Source organism: Rutilus rutilus, assembly GCF_951802725.1.
Source record: "Rutilus rutilus genome assembly, chromosome: 4".
NCBI lineage: Eukaryota > Metazoa > Chordata > Actinopteri > Cypriniformes > Leuciscidae > Rutilus > Rutilus rutilus.
In genome coordinates, this window is record NC_140212.1 from 10,929,331 (window position 1) to 10,948,827 (window position 19,497).

Below are 19,497 nucleotides of genomic sequence, written 5' to 3' on the forward strand. Positions count from 1 at the left end.
TGGAAAGTTTGTAAGTACATTAGGAGTTTATTTAAATCACACTTGCCTGATGGCTAATGCTACCGCTAACCCGGTCATCGAGGTCACTTCGGTGACTTGGGAAAAGCACGTAAAAGTCCTGGCAGAAAGCGATGCATAAGGATGTAGTGTAACGACGCCCAGTTCCAGGAATGCACTAATATTTTGTTGGTAGTACCAGTTTGCAACAATTATTAGTTAACACTAAGTTGTCAACACTTCGGAAAAAAATAATACAAAATGTTGGATATACTAGCATATATTCTGGGATACACATACTGGGATATATTCTGCCAGGACTTTTACATGCTTTTCCCAAATTACTGAAGTGACCTCGACGATCAGGTTAGCGGTAGCATTAGCCATCAGGCAAGTGTTATTTAAATAAACTCCTAATGTACTTACAAACTTTCCAATGCCTCGTTTTATGAGTACAGAACCTATTTGTACTACTGTAGAAGTTTGGTACCATTCTGGGCATTATTAGTGGGGTAATTTACAAGATACATCCTTGGATCCATTAGCGCATGCACTAAGCCATTCGGCTGATATCTCTAAATAAGCTCTAACTTTAATAATGTTCGACCAAGGGAAAAAAGGCTTCTGGGGGGGGTGTTTGGCTTGAGGTCATGGTGCAAAGGACCCTAGGGTGATTTTACTCCGAACCATCCCTTTAAGCAAATTGCATGTGTTTTGGCACATGCGTGCAAAAGAGTAAGTACAATTTTCTACAATTTGCACAATAATACACATGGCTTGTTGATCAAAACTGATGATTTGATTCTCAGTGAAACTGTCAAACTCTGCACAACTTCTAAATGAAGTTCCTAAACGCAAGTTAGGGAGGAGTGAGCCCATCTAATCTTTCAATCAACAGCCTGAGTATATAAGCAGCCGCTTACCTCTCTCTTGCATCAGCTGTTCCAGTATCCCTCCACCTCCCCAAACTCCACCTTCATCTCAGGTACCTTGCCCTTCAATTATCATATCCTACTTTTAGCCACTGGGGGGGTATATCAAAGCTCGAGTTGAAGCTGCTTCATCGAGCCCCTCTTCAGTGGACAGCAAGCCAAATAAGTTTAACCTAATATCTTAAAGATTTTATGGGCAAACAAACTCGTTAAACATTCTTCCATTGTGTGAGCGTTCGCATGCACAATGATCCATTCAATTATCAAAATCTGTTGGACATGCATGTATATTCCATAAATACCTTTGACATGGAATGTTTGTAATGTCTGCTAAATTGGCAAATTGCCTGCCATTGTAATGAAATAGGAATCACAATCTTACCAATCAACCAATCAAGTTACATGCCAACTGAAAATTCACAGTTGCTTGTCATGGAACAGCAATACGATATGCAAGAATGTGTGGTTTTAGGGGAAGACATAATAGAATATGTAAAAATGAACAAGCAACTGTGAGTTTTCAGTTTACATGTAACTTGATTGGTTGATTGGGAAGATTGTGATTCCTATTTCATTAGGCCATTTTACATTTCTGTAAAAATAAATGTGCTAAAAATGTTCGGTCCCACTTTAGGTGTCTTTAACTAGACTACTATGTACTGACATTTACTGTAAATTAATAATTTGAAACAATGCACTTATTATGTACATACGTTTTTACATTGTACTTACATTTAGAAAATACCTGCATGTAATTACGGCTGTATTTAAATATAGAATGACACTGTTGACAATTCCCTGACCCCTGAAACCACCCATAAACCTACCCATACCACTAAACCTGTACCTAACCATACCTGCATCCCACCTCAATAGCAGCACAAGCACTTTATTGACCTTTGCTTGTAAATGTTTAACTACTGCTGAAATATGTAAGCTCAGTGATACACAAAAGCATTCAGTTAGACAAAACTGACGTTTTTGTATTTCACATGAAATTTGTATATAAAAAATATTTCCATCGGTTGCACTTTATTTTACAGTATGTGTACTTACAGTGTACCTAAAGTACTGGTTAATATAAGGTAACTACATAGGTTAAGGTTAGGTTTAGAGGTAGGTTCAGAGTTAGTACCTAGTTATTACCAAGTTATTGTAATAACTATAATATGCACATGTATGTACACGGGGAACAGGACTGTAAAATAACGTGCTACCAAAACATTTTAACATTTTTAACATTTTAACCAGTGTGGCTTACACAAAGACAAAAACACTTTTTATGTTGGTGGTATTGGCCAATTTACTGACACAGTAGGTTTTGAAGCATGAATTAAATGCAGAAAATTTTGCAGACATGCAATAGAGTTCAAGCAAACAGCTAAGCTTACAGCTTAGAGAATGTTAAGAATATTTAAAAAAAATGTGCCAAAGCAATTGAGAAAAACTTGAGAAAAAAACTTGAGATGCCAGCATGAAAATGGTTGCATGACATGCCCTCATTCAAAAAAAAAATTTACACAAAATTAGCTTATGTCACAGACTACATTAAATATGGGTTATGGGTTTGACATTTTGTTAAAGAACCACTATCTCACCATCACTAAGTGTATCACACACTAATGAGTGTCACATACACGGTTTGCTTTTAACTTGCATGAGTTTTGTGCATGCATGCCATCAGTTGCAGGTGCATGAGTGCCAAATGCACAGGAGACAAACTGCAGTTCTGTTAGAGCTGGTAGTTGAAAGAAAGAAGGAAATTAGATAGATAGACATACAAACACACTTAAGCATATTCATGGACATAGATGTTGGAAAGGTTTTACTGAGCAGACAAATGAATAGAAAACAAGGAAAACATTTATCTTGTGTTTTCATTAACAAAAATATCTATACTTGGTAAGAAGAACTGACAAGAATGTAAATGTGTACCTTGAAATGCAATGTAAGTGGCTTTGGATAAAAGCGTCTGCCAAATGCATAAATGTAAATGTAAATGGTATATTTTCTCACCTGCATTTACTGCAGTACACTCAATCTTTCACCGAAAGTACGTAAGCAATATGCATATAATGTTTAAATACTCATTACTTAAAAAAAAGCAAAAAATATATTTGCACTAAAAGCATTAACAACTAAAATTCCATTTTAGAAACAAAAGGTCAGAAAAATGGTCTCATTTAGAAGAGATAGCTTGTTATTCTGTCCCTGCTTAAACTGTCACGTCTTAAAGTGATTGGGCAGAGATGTTACATAACACATTGTTGGCTGCAATTCATGGAACGCTATGCCTCTCCATATCATTCGTATTTTTCCGGAAGCCTTTTCCCCGTATGTAGAGATGGAGGGTTTTTAGCTCATCCATGACACTCTCCTGGATATGCACATCACTGAGCTGTAAGTTGTGAAGATAGAGTTTATAACACACACACACACACGGACAAGTTTAATCAGTCTTTCAATAGTTCAGTATTTACCCTTTCATCGGCATTCTTCAGTTTTTGTAGCTGTAAGATAGCAAGCTGTTTTGGTTTCATTTTTATCTCCGGAATCTGGATAGAAGAAGAAGTTTAAATTCCTTCTGAGTAAAATTGGCCGTTATTTACTAATTATAATATTAAATAATATATATTTATTTAAAATATGTACAAGAATATTTACCTTTATGGGGGGATTTGCAGCCTTTTCATTTAGCTTATTACATTTGATCTGAAACAAGGAAGAGGGAGTAAAGAAATTAGTCAGTTGTTCAGTGTGGCCTAAGTGAATACCCTAAGCTTAAGAAATGGACTTTGTTTAGAAGCTAAACCAACATATTGGTTCATAATGTTGTAAAATCCATAATTGGTTCGTAAAATGCTATATTGCTAACCCTGATGGCCAGCATGAGGCAATAATGAACGTCAAAGCTGGTGAAGTTCTGCTAGTTAACTGCTGTCACCCATTACCCATTTTTTTCCAGATTTATATTTTCCCTTTAAGATATAGCTATGTGATATAATCACTCAAAGGCACAGTGATGTAACATGACATGGTTTAATATCTATTCTGAAAATAGAATGTGCTGACCTTATAAACACAGCTTCTGAGTTGATCCAAAATGTGTATAAGCTCACGATGGTAGTCAATGCCATCTTTGAGATGGACAGATGACGTCCTCTCTGTCTCAACGAGAACCTTTTGAAATAGGTCGATGATTTCCAGCAAGACACAGCTGTGAAGATTTTTCTGATGAATGAAAAAGATAAAGCTCAGTTTACATGAAATGTATGAAACCGGATGCCACCAGAATTGTAGATGGCATGATAGTATATCGATAAAAGTTTCCACGTATTGGAATTAAGTCATATATTGTGAAGCTAAAAGACTGAAATATGTGACATATGACATACAAATCTGTTTTTTATAGGTTTATCAAGATTGTTGATAAAATTCATGGGGCCTGGGACAACATTTGTATGGGTTGGGCTTCTTTTATGGGTTAAGGCCCAATTGTGTATCATATAGGACCTGATTGAGCCACCTCATAACACGGCCCCAGATTGATTTCATTACATTCATATTACTTTTGTAATGATTTTTTTCATTCAGTAACTGGATTTATGCACCACTGAATATGAGAGTATGATATACGATAACTTATAATATGCCTCTTACCCTTTTCCGTATTTTGTCAAAGGATTTGTGCATCAGGAGGATCTTCTCACCATCTGCAGATACCTAAGAGGATCATTCAAACCATTATATATTGAAAGATTCAAAGGCTCCAGGGCATTTTCAAAAAAACGTGTTAGAAAACTGATTCTTCACATGAACACCTGACTTTTCTTATCTAGTTGCAGCCCTTTGTTGTCACGCAAGATTATTTCCATGGCCATATCATTCTCGCTTTGTACTGATTTCATCATGTGGTTATTTGGCAATTTGAGTTCTAACACAAGACTTATAGTAGGATCAGAGTACTCACCACATCTTTGCTGACATGCTCGGCTATTCTCTCCACCATGGTCAGATCAAAACAAGGTCCCTCTTTGATGCAGTTTTCATTTTGGTATACCATCGTGCATTCGTGTATCGGAATGCCAAGAATTAGGATCAGAACAAAATATTGCAAAGCACTAGCCATATTCTGTCCCCAAATGACTAAATGAAAGTTTCTGAATGGAGGTCCTACTGATACACCTGTCTCATTCTGTTGTTCCTTCTTTTGCCTTCGCTCTGGTCCTCACCTTTGTATTTATTCTAGTTTCCTGGTGACGTCAGCATTGTCCTTTCCTGCTTTTTTACCAGATCAAACGATGATGTCAGACTGCCGAACCGTAATGTAATCCATGTTGGGTGATGTATCCAGTGGGGATCATGTCTGGGCTTAGATTGTCACTGCAGAATGCAAGGTTTTCTGACAGCTTCATGATTTTCGAGGGAGCTTAAATAAAAGAAAGTCACCACAAAATTGTAATACAACTCTATAACGAGGTCATGACATTTATGCGGCTCGAGGATGTCCCAGATTCTAAATCTCTACGCAAACCACAGTCTTGGTCAAGGAAAGTTCATTGGCAATATAAATGGCACCATGATAATGATACTTACGCAAAAGACAATTAGAAATAATTTAATATTGAATTTGCATGCTTGAGATGCTAAGGCTAGACTAAAAATCGTTCTGAACAGAAATGGAACGAGATGACTGATCATCTGATAAGGAGATAAGGGGTCACTAACGGAAACTTAGGGGGAATTGAAATCTAGGCCACTTTCCAACATCTCACCTCAATCTTTTTTGTTTTTGAGGTCAAACGAGGCTTCGGTTATTACTTTGTCATATAATAACTTGATTTTATTTAAACGGACTTACTCTTGTCGTTATACGATGGTTCAGTTGAATCTGTCTTGGAATCTGTCTCACAACCAACAATTTTGCCACTAATAAAGTTAAAAAAAAAATTAGTGTAAAGTTAGTGTAATTAAACTCAAAGCCTGAGATGAAATATGAGATGTGACATAAAAAAACAATGAAAAATCAAGGTAAACATCACGTGAACATTTTAATTGTGCATCTTTTCAAATTATGTATCTCTATTTAGGGATAAAAATTGCTAGCTATGAAATTAGCCTTGGCAAGACAAAGACAACATTTCCACTACGTAAATTTAATAAACACAATACATCATTTGAAATGTTTTCGCAAATTATATATTATAATGGAAATGTTTCAGAAAAATTATTGAATTCTCCAGTGATGCAATTAGGTCAACTTGTTAGTGGACAAATTAAATAAATATTATTTTATTTATTTAAGTCTTATTTCTTCGGTTAACACAGCAAATTCCAACTAAACTTTCAATTATGTCTATTTGCCCTTAAAAACGAATTTCCAAAAAGCTGTGGCGTGCAATCCCCACACCCAAGGAATTTCCAACTTCTGTTGTCATGCACTCAGCATATATTAAATGAGAAGTGACAAAGGAATATAGGTTTGGGGAGGGGAGGGGAGGGGAGGGGAGGGGCAAGGGGAAGGGGGGGATTTCCAGAGATATTATGTTTGTCTTATCCTCACTTCATCAGCGTTTACCCTGTTTCTTTGAAATGTAGGTAGATGTAAACAGGAAGCAGTTTGAGCTGCTTAAAAATGAAAGGAATCTCAACTTCTCCTTTATGTACTGGGCCATTTAAAAATGTAAGCACACACCATAAATCAAGGCTCACTGGGTTAAGTTACATCCCAGCCACAAACCATGATTTGCTGTTTATATATATATATATATATATATATATATATAATTTTCATTTTCATTCATTTGATTGGACAAAAATCTGAGTAGTGCAGGATGAGTCATCAATATTGTTTGGTCAGTTTCTGCAAGAGAAAGACTGTAAATTTGAAACATGTATATTTATCAATCTTTAGTCAATAAGTACCGTACACTAGCATATACATGACCTCAGAGTTAACACACATGGACTGAAAGCCATAAAAGCCTTCTTTACAGGATCATATTTCTATTTTTTCCTGTCTTCTCTGTCAAATGACTGTGGACGAGCAGGACGAGGACGAGGGCCGTGGGAAAACGACGCGAGACCGGTGGCGTGATTGATGATGAGCGACACCTGCACGACGCACCAGTCTCGTATCTCTCACGGAGGAGCGGAAGTGAAGGACGAGAGAGGACCAGGCCTGGATTTTTTTTAATGTTTTATTATGTGTGTGCGCAGCAGTCGTCCGCGAGAGGCTGCCGCCTTTACTTTCATTTTGTATTTTTTTTTTTTTTATTAAACTTTGAGAACGTTCAGCGGGTTCCCGCCTCCTTCTTCCCATAACAACATACCTTGCTACTATGACTTTAACATATTAAAGATGCTGCAGACACTATGAATTAATATATAGAAACAAGGGTTGCACGTGTTTGCCTACATGGTGTTAAAATATAAAGGTGTTGCATAGCTTCAGTGCTATATGGCAACAGGGAACATTTTTTACGAGTCAGTTTTTAGGTTTATGTTGACAACCCCGGGTTCTATTTCTAACACATTACTTAACACCACTTGAGAAAATAACACTGTGACAACTTTGCAAATGTATTAAACAAGAAAACCGAGAGAGAAAAAAAAGTATATTGCATAAGTATTTCTACCCTAAACTCTTACAGTACTTTACAGCCACAAGTATTTTGGGTTATATGAGACAAGCTTTGCACATCTGCATTTTCTGTCATTCTTTTCCTGTCAGGTTGGATGGGGACCATTGGTGGACAGACATTTTCAAGTTTCTCCAGAGCTGTTCGATTGGGTTCAAGTCTGGGCTCAAGGACATTCACAGAGTTGTCCATAAGCCACTCTTCCATTTTTTACTCTTATCTAAGTGCTCATAGGGTCATTCTCCTGTTGTAAGTTGAACCCTCTGCCATGTTTGAGGTTCTGAGTGATGTGGACTTGGTTTTTATTAAGGCTATCTCTATATTTTGCTGCACTGAGCTTTCCTTCTACCCTGTCGCTGTAAAACACCCCCAGAGCATGATGCTGCTACCACCACACTTTACTGTTAGGAGGGTATTGTGCAGGTGAAAAGTAGTGCTTGGTTTCCTCCATGATGCTTGGAATTGAGATTCATCAGACCAGAGAATCTTGTTTCTTACAGTCTGAGAGAATCCTTTAGGTGCTTTTTTTGCTAATTCAAGTGGGTTTTCGGGTGTCTTCACTGAGGAGAGGCTTGAGTCTGGCCACTCTGCCATAAAGCCTGGATCAGTGGAGTGTTGCAGTGATGTTTGTCCTTCTGTAAGTTTGTCCCATCTCCATATATGATCATGGAGCTCAACTAGAGTGACAATCAGCTTCTTGATTCTCTAACCAAGGTCTTCTCCATTGATTGTTCAGTTTGGCCAGGAGGCCTGCTCTAGGAAGAGTCCTGGTTGTTCCAAACTTCTTCCATTAAGGATTATGGAGGGTACTTGCTTCCGTGGACCTTCAATGCAGCATTTTTTTTTTCGTAGTCTTTCCTAGGTCTGTGTCTTGACACAATCCTGTCTATGAGCTCAACAGGTTATTTTGACTTCATGGCTTGGTTTTTGCTCTGATATGCATATTCAGCTGTTAAAGATGAAGAAGAAGCTATTATTATTTTATTGAGCGGTATATACTTTTCTAAATCATACCTATTCAGTTTAATTTTCCACAGGTTAAATTGAAGTGTAGGAACTTCTCAAAGTTGATCCAAGCAAAATTGGCCTAAGCTAAATTTCAAGTGTCCCAGAAAAAGGTACCAATACTTATACAATGTATTCATTTCAGTTTTTTATTTTTAATACATTTGCAAAGTTAACACAATATAAAGCAGTTTAGCATAAGACTGCAACACAACAAAATGTGGGAAAAAAAATGTAATTAAGGGGTATGAATTTTTGAATCAACATCCCAGAATAGCATTTTTTTAAAGGTAACTCATATATATATATACAACTCATATATAAGTTTCTAGGTTTATGCTGACGGGTTCTATTTCAAAAGCAACTCATATGCACAATCTATATGAAACAGAACCCGTCAGCATAAACCTCGAAATTTACCCTGTTGCTCAGACATTTTGGAAAGTCTGTTGCCGTATAACACTGTGGGAAAGCTATGCAACACCTTTATATTTAAGCACCATGCAGACAATCATATATATTGCTTACATGCACTTATATATTGTGCATCTGTGAGAACCTTTGATACTGTTAACCTCATTAAAGTGAAATAAACTGGCTGGACCGCAGACAGTGCTGTCTGCAGCGTTTTTCAAAACTGTGGTGAGAGCTGGCATGTGTTGAAATGGGTAGTTTCATGACTCTTAAAGCAAAAGGCAAAACTTTTTTTTTTTTACCATGCTTAGATCCATGAGGTTTTCTGTGCAAAGTGCAAATGACATCTCTTGACAGCAGTAAATCATGGATGCTGTTCAAGTGTGAGTATGACTTTTATCTATACTCTCATGCTGCTGGTTTGTGGTTAATGCATCACCAACAGTTAAAAACCCTTTGCTGAGAAATAACACTTGCATCATCATTCCTTCTATAGTGAAATATGGTCCTCAGTGTAAGGTGCTGGTATCATCACCCAGCATTTAAGCTTAAATAGCATAACTGGTCAACTAGCTTCCAAAAAAAGACCATGCTGGTTGACCAGCATCAAGTTTTGCTGGTGAAGTGCATGGTTATGCTGTCCAGCAGTTAGACCAGCACCAAACCATAAGTAGTATAAGCCAGATTGAAGCAGCAAGGAAAATCACTGTGTCACATGCTAATTGTTAACTCAAACAGTGTCTGCAAAATATACAAAGACCGGCCGCTTTCCCCACCCACTTGACATGAGAAGACCTCTATTTTCCTGGCAGTCAAACAATACGTAATGAAACCTTAAATGTATTAATTGTTTGTGGTGTGTAGTTGCAATGTGAACGACAAGCTTTGCTTACATAAACAGATGGGGCCAAACCTGTTTAATGAATTTTTTTTTTTTTTTTTTTTTTTGCCTGGAATTCCCGTAAGAATTGTATAAGAGTAGTATTATATTTCACATGCAGGTAGGTCACTTGACAGTCTTTTAAATAGAAATAAAATAGTGAAGGAAGAGAGTGTGCTATGTTAACATGACCACGAGCGGATTACAGTAGTCTTAAAAGGTATTCAGATACAAAATGTAAAATTAAGCAAAAAAATGATTCTTTTCTCAAAATTTACTTCACTTATCTAATCAGTTTTAACCAATGAATGTCAAGTTTTTCTTTTTTTTTTTCTTTTCTTTTTTGCTGGAAAAGTGTGAATGGTCTGCTGTCTTTAAAAATGGCACTTGGTTTGATATTTGTATCTCATACAATGACATTCTCACATCTTTAAGTGCGACATAAGTGTCCTTTTCCTCAGGGCTTCCCTATATGTGTTGACTTTGGTGTTCAAACGTGTAATATGATGATGAAGTCATGATTTATTTTGCTTTCAGTGGCACTTTAATATGTAATGTGACATTCAGAGACATGTGTGGGCTAAGTCAAATTTCAATCAATGAAGCTGATGACAAAGAGTTTCAAATCCTGGGGAAGGACAGGAGACATTACTGTGTCAAATAGAAACAATATATTGGCATGTAGACTGGCATATCTTATAAAGTCAATTAAATCAGCACAAGCATTATTTAAAAAAATTGTTTTATTTAGTCATAGACCTTACAACTTTTGCTATGCAACTAGCATAGTTTACAGTGATTTTTTCAAATAAATAAGAACAAATAAATACTGTCAGTTTGAACAATTATCTCTTGCGCACAATGTGTGCACAACATAAGCTTTATAAATAGAATAAATAACACTGATTTTCCACCATTCTTTAAATAATGATCAAGATCTACTAAGACTTCTGCCTCCTGATGCTTTTGGCCTGGCGTCTCCTGCGGTCTTTATTCTTCAGGTTTCTCATCTGTGTTGCTTCTCTGTAGACACGCTTGAGCTCAAACAAGGCTTTGCGCTGGATGATTGGGTCATTTTCCTGCAATTGCAAAGCATTTAATCAGTGATATGTCTTTATAATGGCATCTTATTGATTCTAAGTGGATGCAAAGTAAAAAAAGTGAAATTTTCACTCTAACTTGTATGTTTTTGAATTTTATCAAGCAGTATCTAGCAAATTTAGTGTGCATTGTAATGGAAAACGTAGTTTCAAAAAGCCTGGCACACGAACCTTGATTACGCACTTTTAGAAATAAGACTCCTTTCATGTGGTTACCAAAGGTGGCCTTTTAACCAAGGTCACATTCAAAATGTAGCGAAATATCAGTTCCAATTTAATGTTTCAAATGTGATGGATAAAATGTAGTGACAATATGAGGCAAATATTCCTGCCACTTTTTAGCTGTGCTAATTTTGTGCAGATGTTCTTGACTGTCCCATGCTCATGGTCCAAAATTAATACAAATGCACGTAAAAATCTGCTTTGGTGAGTGTTGTCCCAAAATGTTACCCACCGGTTGATGGTAAGATTTCAAGGAACAATATATATATATATATACATTTAAATATTACTTTATATGACCAGTTCGTTTAGGGCCAGTAAAATTTCTAAGTTACCTGGCCATTGGCAGGTATGAAAAAGCATACTTTTATATATCTATATATAGGGCTGAAGTTTTGGTGTTCAGTGCTTCTTGGTGTCAAGTTAGGTTTCACAGAATCTGAAACTGTAATCTCACCTTAATCGCCCATAGGGTTTCTGCATATGTCTTGAGCTCTGCACTCTTGCCTGGGAAGTAGTTTACTTGCAGGTTTTTCAGATGCTCTTGAACATGTGCCAATCTGTGTTTTGTAGCTTCATCCAGGCTCTCGTTCTGCATGCGAGTGAATATCCTACTGTATGTGTCCATAATGATGCTCATCAGTAGATTCTGTTCACTTTCCTGCCACACAAAAACAACACACATGAGCACAATGTGCAGTCAACACAGGATATCCCATACAGGATGTATCAAAACATACCCTTTGGTTTAGAAAGGCTACACTGGTATCTTTTCAATATTTTAGATCACAAAGGTGCAAATACCAAGCAATTCAGCCTTTTTGAAAGAGGCTATTTACCTCAAGATTCACCTTTAAGTCTTTCAGGACCCGCAGGAAGATAGGGTGTGCGTTGTGTATCTCACGGTCATCTTTTATCTGGAAGAAATGAAAAGGTCATCGTTTATATCGGTTACTGTTTTAGACTTCAGAAGTCATTTTGAACTCTTATCTCTTCTCACTTAATCAGATGAATGTGTTTATTATTATTAGCATCTGAAACCCAAACTCAACCTACAGACCAGACATTTTCCACCATGCAAGAAAGGCCCATATGTAGGAGTTTCAGTCTCAATGGATGGTAGACTATACTTCCTGGTTTGTATTATACTACCTCTTAACCATCCAATTTCAGTAAAACTTGACTAGTTTGTAAAGCCAGCTTATTCAAAACTGTTTGCGGCCCATCTCTGAATATCTTGCAGGCTGTATCCTGGAACAGTACACCTTTATCTATCCCTATTAGTTAACTTTTTGAACTCTTTTTTTCACTTCCTGTCTATGATGTGACATATGAAGGAAAATCGAACTGGTCTACTTACATAGTACGCTTTCAGCTCATCAATGTTCTTGTCCAGGTTCTCCGGGACGCTGGCCTCGGCATATGTCATCCATCCCAAAGTCATCAAACATACTCCCCAGACAAAGGCCATCATGTGTTGCGCAATCATAGTCCTTGTTAGTTTCAGGTGTTCGCTGAAGTTTAAAGTTTTGTATTCCTATCTTTTAAAAGTCGAAGTTGTCTTTGACACCGTTGAGCGACACCCGACTGTTCTCGTGTCCTGGTGATGGTCTGAATGCATCTGTTCAAGTGAATGGGGTATTTATAGTTATGTGTGAGAGCAAGCGAGCGAGCGAGCTGTGATCTAGGTGTGAAGTTGTGTGGCTTTTTCAGCCGAAGTTTCCTATAAATCACAATGCACCATGATACTGCTCTGCACCATTGAGCCCACCACTCATCTTCTCGGCTGGAATCCCGTGGATGCCACTGGGCGGGGCTGTTGGTGGTTTTGTGGTCTGGAATCTTTTTGGTGATTCAGTAAGGTGTTCGGGCCTCCTGGGCCTAAACGTCAATGCAGGTATGGCCACTCCAATGATGCGTGTGCATTAATAACTGCCAGTAGGGAAGGAAGTAGTAGCTTTTTCTTATCCTAGGGTGTAATAATGACCTTGCACCAAATTTAGCCCCACTTGCATAATTTTCTTCTCTTATTCCATTTTCAACGTCTACAAGCATTGGCATGCAATACACTTTTCACACAGCTCTTCTGTGCAATCTGATAGCTAGGAAATCACAAGTTTATGTTATTTTAGTTAAATGAGACTTCTGATGTTATAAATATAAGAGTGATTAACCTTGATGCTTTATCTCTTTTAGATGCAGCTGGTGGAAAAATTAACAAAAGTGGGCTGAAACATTCATTAGAAGTTCCTCAGAATCACACATGTGACCTGCCACATACAGGGCTAAGATGATGAAAAGAGATTATATAGATAAAGAAGGACCTTTTTGGCTTTCTGATGTCAGAAGAACTGAGTTGCACTGTTGCTCATAAGGAAATGCAACCAGCGTTTGAGGTTTTAACACTTCATCAGCTCAGCCTTTACACGCAGAGAAAGAGAGAGAGAGTGACAGAGAAAGAGAACAAGAGGAAGACAGACTCAAAAGTGATGAGTAGTGCGAGACAGGTACGGTTACGCAAAGAGGAAGCTACTTTCTTAGTAGGTCAGTTGAGGTGATGGTACATCTAGGTAAGAATATGTATCTAGGAAGGCCATCTGAAATCTGAAGAAGTGTGTCTTGACTTGGCTTAATTGCAGATTGCAGAATTGCAGATTTTTGTCATGATTAAGCTCCTCCAAACAATTTCGTTATGGTTAAACCAAAACCGTAAATGATAGAAAATCCCGCATGTACATATACGTCATAAAAAGTAGGAAAAGTGTGACTTGAACTCCTATCAGCCGTCACTCAGAAACTCCGGACCTCAATGTTGGAGGCATGTCTAATTTTCCTGTACAGCATCATCGCCGTGGTTGATTTTCCGCGGCTGTGGTTGTAGAGAGGTGTCACCCCAGACTCCTCATTATACATCATACAGACCACGTGGAAACCTAAAAGGATATTCCTTCTAAGAACCGCTTACTTGTCATTTTTGTACGGTTTCATTGTTGTTAATCATCAGCAAAAAAATAATCCATATTTTGCCAAATATATTCAATCACCTCATTTTGAAGATTTACTGGGATTCTGAGTGTAAACCAATAGGATAATTAATTGTAGTGGTGGTTGGATGGTTTATCAAAGATAAATTCTTATCATTCTAAATGTATCCTTTAAGATTTTTTTGTGTGTGTGAAAATGTTCCATTTGACAAGGACTTAAGATGCAGCAGGAGACTAAAGTGATCCATCACTAAGGATGTTTTAAACATCTGTTGACATATGAGGCTGTAACCAAATATTCAATAATGGAATTACATAGAAAAGACTTGAGGGCCAACATCCTGCTGCATGAGTTTAGCTCCAACCAGCTCCAACACACTTACCTGGAAAGCAAAGCCACTCCGGCAAGTGTAATGTCTGCTAACACTGCAGTATGCAGGGAAGGAGACCACAGTTTTTTTAAATGAATGTGGACAGAGGAGAGGCTTCACTACGCCGAACAAATGCGACCAGCTGTCTACACGACATGACAGACCATTGCAAGTCTATTTGTCCTTCGCAACGGAAGTAGCACAAGAGCTTGGAGTGCGTCCGAAATAGAATGTGGTATCAGTTTGTGGTTTTGTTGTGCTGTGTCACGCCGCTTCCAGTGTAGTATCACTGATTATAATGGGTTCTATTATCTTTGTCTGGTCTAGACTTACGAAATAGCAGTGCCCGGCCACATGTTCTCAGTGCTCCGCCTCTAAATCCTAGACCTCAAGCTTAAACCGACATATTCCAGTGGAATCCCAGTTGTAGAGGGCTGGAAATTGAAATCCATGGCTTAGTGTGGATGTCAAAACCAAATGAACATATTACTTAACAATTAGTTAATAGTCATGTGCCTCAACAAGTAGTCATGACATAATTATACCTTTGCAAATCATTAGCTAATGATTCATTAAAGCAGACAGCTGGAGGTTATAATACATGGCTTCGACCCATTCAAGTCACACATTAACATGTTATTATCTGTGCATTAGTTAAGCATGAATTAATGCATATTAGTGCATCCATATTGTAAAGTGTTACCATGTTTGCTCTTAAAAATTAGTTTTGGATTTAACTATTTTTAGAGTTTACACTGAAAAAAACACTGTTTTATAAAAAAAAGTCCTGCACAACAGGTATGATTACGTTTACGGCACTTCTCATTCATTTCTATGGTATCCACAATCAGTGATTGACTGTCACACAACTCTGAATGAAGTTCAGTGACGTCAAGGCTGTAATGTAATGGGTTATCAAGGCACACATGATCTAAGTTAGCCATTACGCTTTCTCCTATGGTAGAGACACGGACCCTTGTATCTCCCAATAAATACCCTATACCTTTAAATTGGGCACTAGGCCTATTTGAGAGGACAGCCATAGTGGTGTCCGTACCATTGCACTCATTCAATCCCATAATGCACCGCAATAACGAGTGTACAACTGATGTACACTCAACGGCTAGAGAATACCCATGCATTGTGAAGGTCATGCCGAATGAATTCCCGCATCTCGGCAGAAGATAGCGCCCGCAGTGGATTCATCCATCCATTCATTTTCCAAACTGCTGGTTCAATGTGGGTACAGTGTAATATCATACAGGTAAATAAGATTTATTAAGGTTTATACATGCTAGTTTTCCATGACTCATTACTACTGGATCCACCAGTTTGCTAAGTTTCAAATATTTATTAAACAGCAAGCACAAAATATGCAAAAGCGGCAGCCCTTCCGGGGCACTCAGTGTCCGAATTTGCTTACTCGTTTTCATTCACTCCATCAAGTGGAATTGAAACTGAATTGAATTGGACTATATTAGTGGAGTAATGTAGGGAAGAGTGAATGAGGGTATGGGGGATTTCGAACACAGCTTATCTGTTTCTAGTCAGTCTGAAGACTTTGATTAGCTGATTCAGGAGTGTTTAATTAAGGTTGGAGCTAAACTCTGCAGGATAGTGGCCCTCCGGGACTTGGTATTGAGGAACAGCCCAGGTTTTGACGCTCCTGTGCTATAATAGGCATTGCTCTACTGTTTAAGCTACAGGAACACTTATCTGTGGTTCTGGTTCAAACAATCAAATACAATTTTCTTTCGCAGTTTAGAGCTTGTTTGAATGACATTCACCCCTTAATGTGTCAAGTACTTGAGGATGGAATACACTATAGCCTACATGACTTTTAAAATCTGAAACACTAGGTATCATACACTTGCTGACTTTGTAAATGAGGACATCATACACTAAACAAATCAGATCACACACTACCAGACTTTTGAGTCATTCCAAACCCAATAACATGTAGAAACATTGCTAGGTGTAGCATAACAAATGAAAATAATAATAAAATGTTTGATATCCTCCTACATGCGCTACATAATTTTCTTTGAACTGACCAATATTTACAGACTGGCTCTGACTTTCAGCAACTAGCCTCAACTTCTTTTAGACAGCAAATCGGCCAAAAATCTGTGCTAAAACCATGCAGTGTCTTCCAGCCTTTATTTGAATATTTTTGTATTTTGTGTACGTTTGTGTGTAATGTCATTTAAAGGTGTTTGGTGTTTTTAGCCAACAACGGCGCCTTCCAGGCAGCAAGGGGATGGGTAGGTTTAAGGTCGAGTTTAGGGTTAGCTCATTGTAAAGTAAAGTTTGTTATTGAACAAGCCGAGCCGTGATTGAATGCAAAATTATTTTTATTGTTATTAACCATTTAGCCAGTGAAGCTCACAAAATATTTCAAGCAAATCCAGTTAGAAATCATGATTCCCCATTTCTGTACACTGTAAATGATGCAAACACACTTGCGATGAGAATAAGTTAGATTTTAAGTTATGGATGGTGTAGTATAGTACATTATAAAGTAAAAAATAAATAATTATTTCCACATAATTTATAAATAAATAGGCTAATACAATAACAAAGCACATGTATACTAAATGAAAGACAGGACTTCTGGATCTTTTCAGTGGTGTTTTTCTGCCTCTGTAAACACCATAAGAAAGTCATTCAATGCTCCTTTTTGGATGGTTTCATTTTTCACCTGAGGGAGAACAAAGATATGTATTAGATATCATATCACATATTAGATATCACATTGCCTGATATCATATTATATCATAAACAGCAATTCAACAACTAAAAATGTACACTTTTCACAATGAAGACAGGACTTTCTCTTTATGTTTACCTCAGTGCTCAATGTTCTGTTCATGTTCTGAAGCTGTCTCCATACTTCAAGTTCTGTACTGTAATTGTGTCTCAGCTTGTCCACCTCCCTCATTACATATCTTAGACTGTGTTGCACAACTTCCTTATTAGACTTCTCCTTCATGTCTTTGAACATATCTTCATAGATGTTCAGCATTCTTTCAAGCAACAGCGTCTGACAAGTGCAGGAAGCCATGGACTAAGAGAAACAAATATCATTAGCATGAAATATACAAAGGCATATATATCATTCAATAGCATTTTCATATTTTAGCCTTTTGCACAGTAAAAACTTACATTCAGCTTGTCCAGATAAGAAGTAAAAACAGACTTTGAAACCCATTCTGTGCCATCTGTTTTCTAAAGAAAGTGGGCATAAAACAGCGACGTTATGAATGAATGTGCATCTCTTGTGAATATTAACCCCTAATCTAAGATCAAAGTGTCACAAAGCTTATTGCGCAATAGGTCTCTTCTTTCTAATATTAGCTGCAAGACCTAACTATAGCATACAGATATGAATAGGATTATAAGTGATTCATCTTGCATACACAAACTGAATTGCTTTCAAACCCGCTGCAGAAGTTCATGACAGTAGATATCACTTACATAATCTTTTTGCAGATGGTGGATATTTTTCTCAAGTGGTTTGATCTCGGACCGTCTAAATCTGAGCGAGTTGGTTGTCTGAAGAGATGCTATTAACAGAAGTCCACACATCAGCACCATGTTGAGCCAAGAATCCATTCTTTGTGTTCGTGTTTCAAGCGACTTTAAACAAGAGGTTGTGAACTGATGCTAGTCAGCAGGTGAGTGTTGATGATCGGAAAGTGGCCGGGGGTTTATATAGATGCACAACCAAAAAAGAGCAACGGTATGAAGGCGGCAGTGGATGCGCTTGGGGTTTGGGGTTTCTGTGGGCTACTTTTCTATGAAGGTTTCCTATCAAAGATGAGATGCTCTCAAGTGACGTCACGTCACTAATCCCATACCCCGGGAGCAACTCAAACAATTCACAAGGTCGCAGTGGCCTTTCTAGAAAAGCTATGGTTTTCGGCTTTTCGGACTGTTAGAAACTGGGTTGGGGGTTTGTTGACATGCGCTCCCAATGAGTCAATAGCAAACCGAAAGTTTGCTCATTATCAGATCTAATTTTTTGTTTTGTGTGAAATCGAAACGTCTTATCAGTGGTTATTAGCTGCATGGGTTTATTTGCAACAACTATATCCAATGGCCATCTGTTTTCCTTGTTTGTTTGTTTGTTTGTTTGTTTGTTTGTTTTAATAATGCATGTGTGCACATATGTACCTGCATGAGTCTGCATAAGTTGCATATGCATTTTTGACCACAAGTGTTTGTTTATATGTGAGAAAGTGCACATGTTGGCATATGCATATGTAGCTGTGTGTGTTTGGTGCTGCAAATGCATACTGAAAAACATTCTATAAATCAATTGCTAAATTATCACTATAACATTTTTATCCCATATGCATTACTTTGCATTGGTGGTTAATTTGTGGTGATGTAAATTTGCTTAAGCTTCAACTTACTGCCTGTGGCCACATAGTTTTTTCAGTTGAATTCCCCTTCAAACATACTGTGGTGCAGTAGCAGCAACAAACATCAGTTCTCTGAATCTGAACCTCAGAAATCTTAAAACCATGTTGATTTAAATGAAATTGTGCATAGTATATGCTGTGGTATGGATTTTGCATACAGTGCAGTACAGTGCAAGTTTCAGGAACTGTTTCTCCTATAAGTCTGGGAGTTCCTGTAGCTCAAACAGTGAAGCGTTAACAGTTTTAAGGTTGTGGGTTTGATTCCCAAGGAAGGCATAATCTGATAAAATGTGTACCTTGAATGCAATGTAGATTATTTGGATAAAAGTGTCTGCAAAATGCATTCAGCAGTTCAGCAGTTGCATACATGCTTGGCACATTGAAGTCTTAGGTGCCCATGTGAGTGATATAGGTTTGAGTCTGACTTATAAAGGGATGTTTCCCAATCTATCACTCTTCCAAATATATCATTGTCCCTTCTCCATTGCAGAGCACTAAAATATGAAAAATAAAGTGATCTTAGA

At 37.6% G+C, this 19,497-nt stretch overlaps 3 protein-coding genes across 4 annotated transcripts; all 3 read right to left on the minus strand.

The window, feature by feature from the left end:
• Window positions 1-2,216: 2,216 nt before the first annotated feature.
• Window positions 2,217-5,336, minus strand: LOC311288655 (uncharacterized protein). Its single transcript, XM_084406164.1, has 6 exons — window positions 4,900-5,336; window positions 4,590-4,652; window positions 4,002-4,160; window positions 3,594-3,641; window positions 3,410-3,484; window positions 2,217-3,327 (listed from the first exon to the last, which is right to left on the minus strand). Exons 1-6 carry the CDS (start codon window positions 5,056-5,058, stop codon window positions 3,208-3,210), a joined length of 624 nt encoding a protein of 207 aa, XP_084262290.1. The 5' UTR covers window positions 5,059-5,336; the 3' UTR covers window positions 2,217-3,207.
• A 5,269-nt stretch (window positions 5,337-10,605) lies between these two features.
• ifng1 (interferon gamma 1) lies at window positions 10,606-12,815 on the minus strand. 2 transcript variants are annotated; one of them, XM_084407597.1, is made up of 4 exons: window positions 12,552-12,815; window positions 12,043-12,108; window positions 11,649-11,852; window positions 10,606-10,948 (listed from the first exon to the last, which is right to left on the minus strand). In XM_084407597.1, the coding sequence occupies exons 1-4, from the start codon at window positions 12,678-12,680 to the stop codon at window positions 10,811-10,813; spliced, it is 537 nt and encodes a 178-aa protein (XP_084263723.1). In that variant the 5' UTR covers window positions 12,681-12,815; the 3' UTR covers window positions 10,606-10,810. The 2 variants fall into 2 exon arrangements, with proteins under 2 accessions (XP_084263723.1, XP_084263722.1); XM_084407596.1 differs by having other exon boundaries at window positions 12,031-12,108.
• Window positions 12,816-17,092: 4,277 nt separating this feature from the next.
• ifng1r (interferon gamma related) lies at window positions 17,093-18,161 on the minus strand (the record flags this gene model as incomplete). The annotated part of the gene is made up of 4 exons (XM_084406502.1): window positions 17,093-17,247; window positions 17,395-17,613; window positions 17,712-17,774; window positions 18,024-18,161. 4 exons carry the CDS (start codon window positions 18,159-18,161, stop codon window positions 17,170-17,172), a joined length of 498 nt encoding a protein of 165 aa, XP_084262628.1. The 3' UTR covers window positions 17,093-17,169.
• Between the last annotated feature and the right edge of the window lie 1,336 nt (window positions 18,162-19,497).

Coding starts and splice junctions, on each gene's coding strand:
- LOC311288655 (XM_084406164.1), bottom strand. CDS start 5,058: ATGGCTAGTGCTTTGCAATATTTTGTTCTGATCCTAATTCTTGGCATT. Junction 3,642..4,001: donor TCAGAAGCTGTGTTTATAAG/GTCAGCACATTC, acceptor TCCTTGTTTCAG/ATCAAATGTAATAAGCTAAA. Junction 3,328..3,409: donor TGAAGAATGCCGATGAAAGG/GTAAATACTGAA, acceptor CACAACTTACAG/CTCAGTGATGTGCATATCCA.
- ifng1 (XM_084407596.1), bottom strand. CDS start 12,680: ATGATTGCGCAACACATGATGGCCTTTGTCTGGGGAGTATGTTTGATG. Junction 12,109..12,551: donor ATGAGCTGAAAGCGTACTAT/GTAAGTAGACCA, acceptor CATTTCTTCCAG/ATAAAAGATGACCGTGAGAT. Junction 11,853..12,030: donor ACTTAAAGGTGAATCTTGAG/GTAAATAGCCTC, acceptor TTTGTGTGGCAG/GAAAGTGAACAGAATCTACT.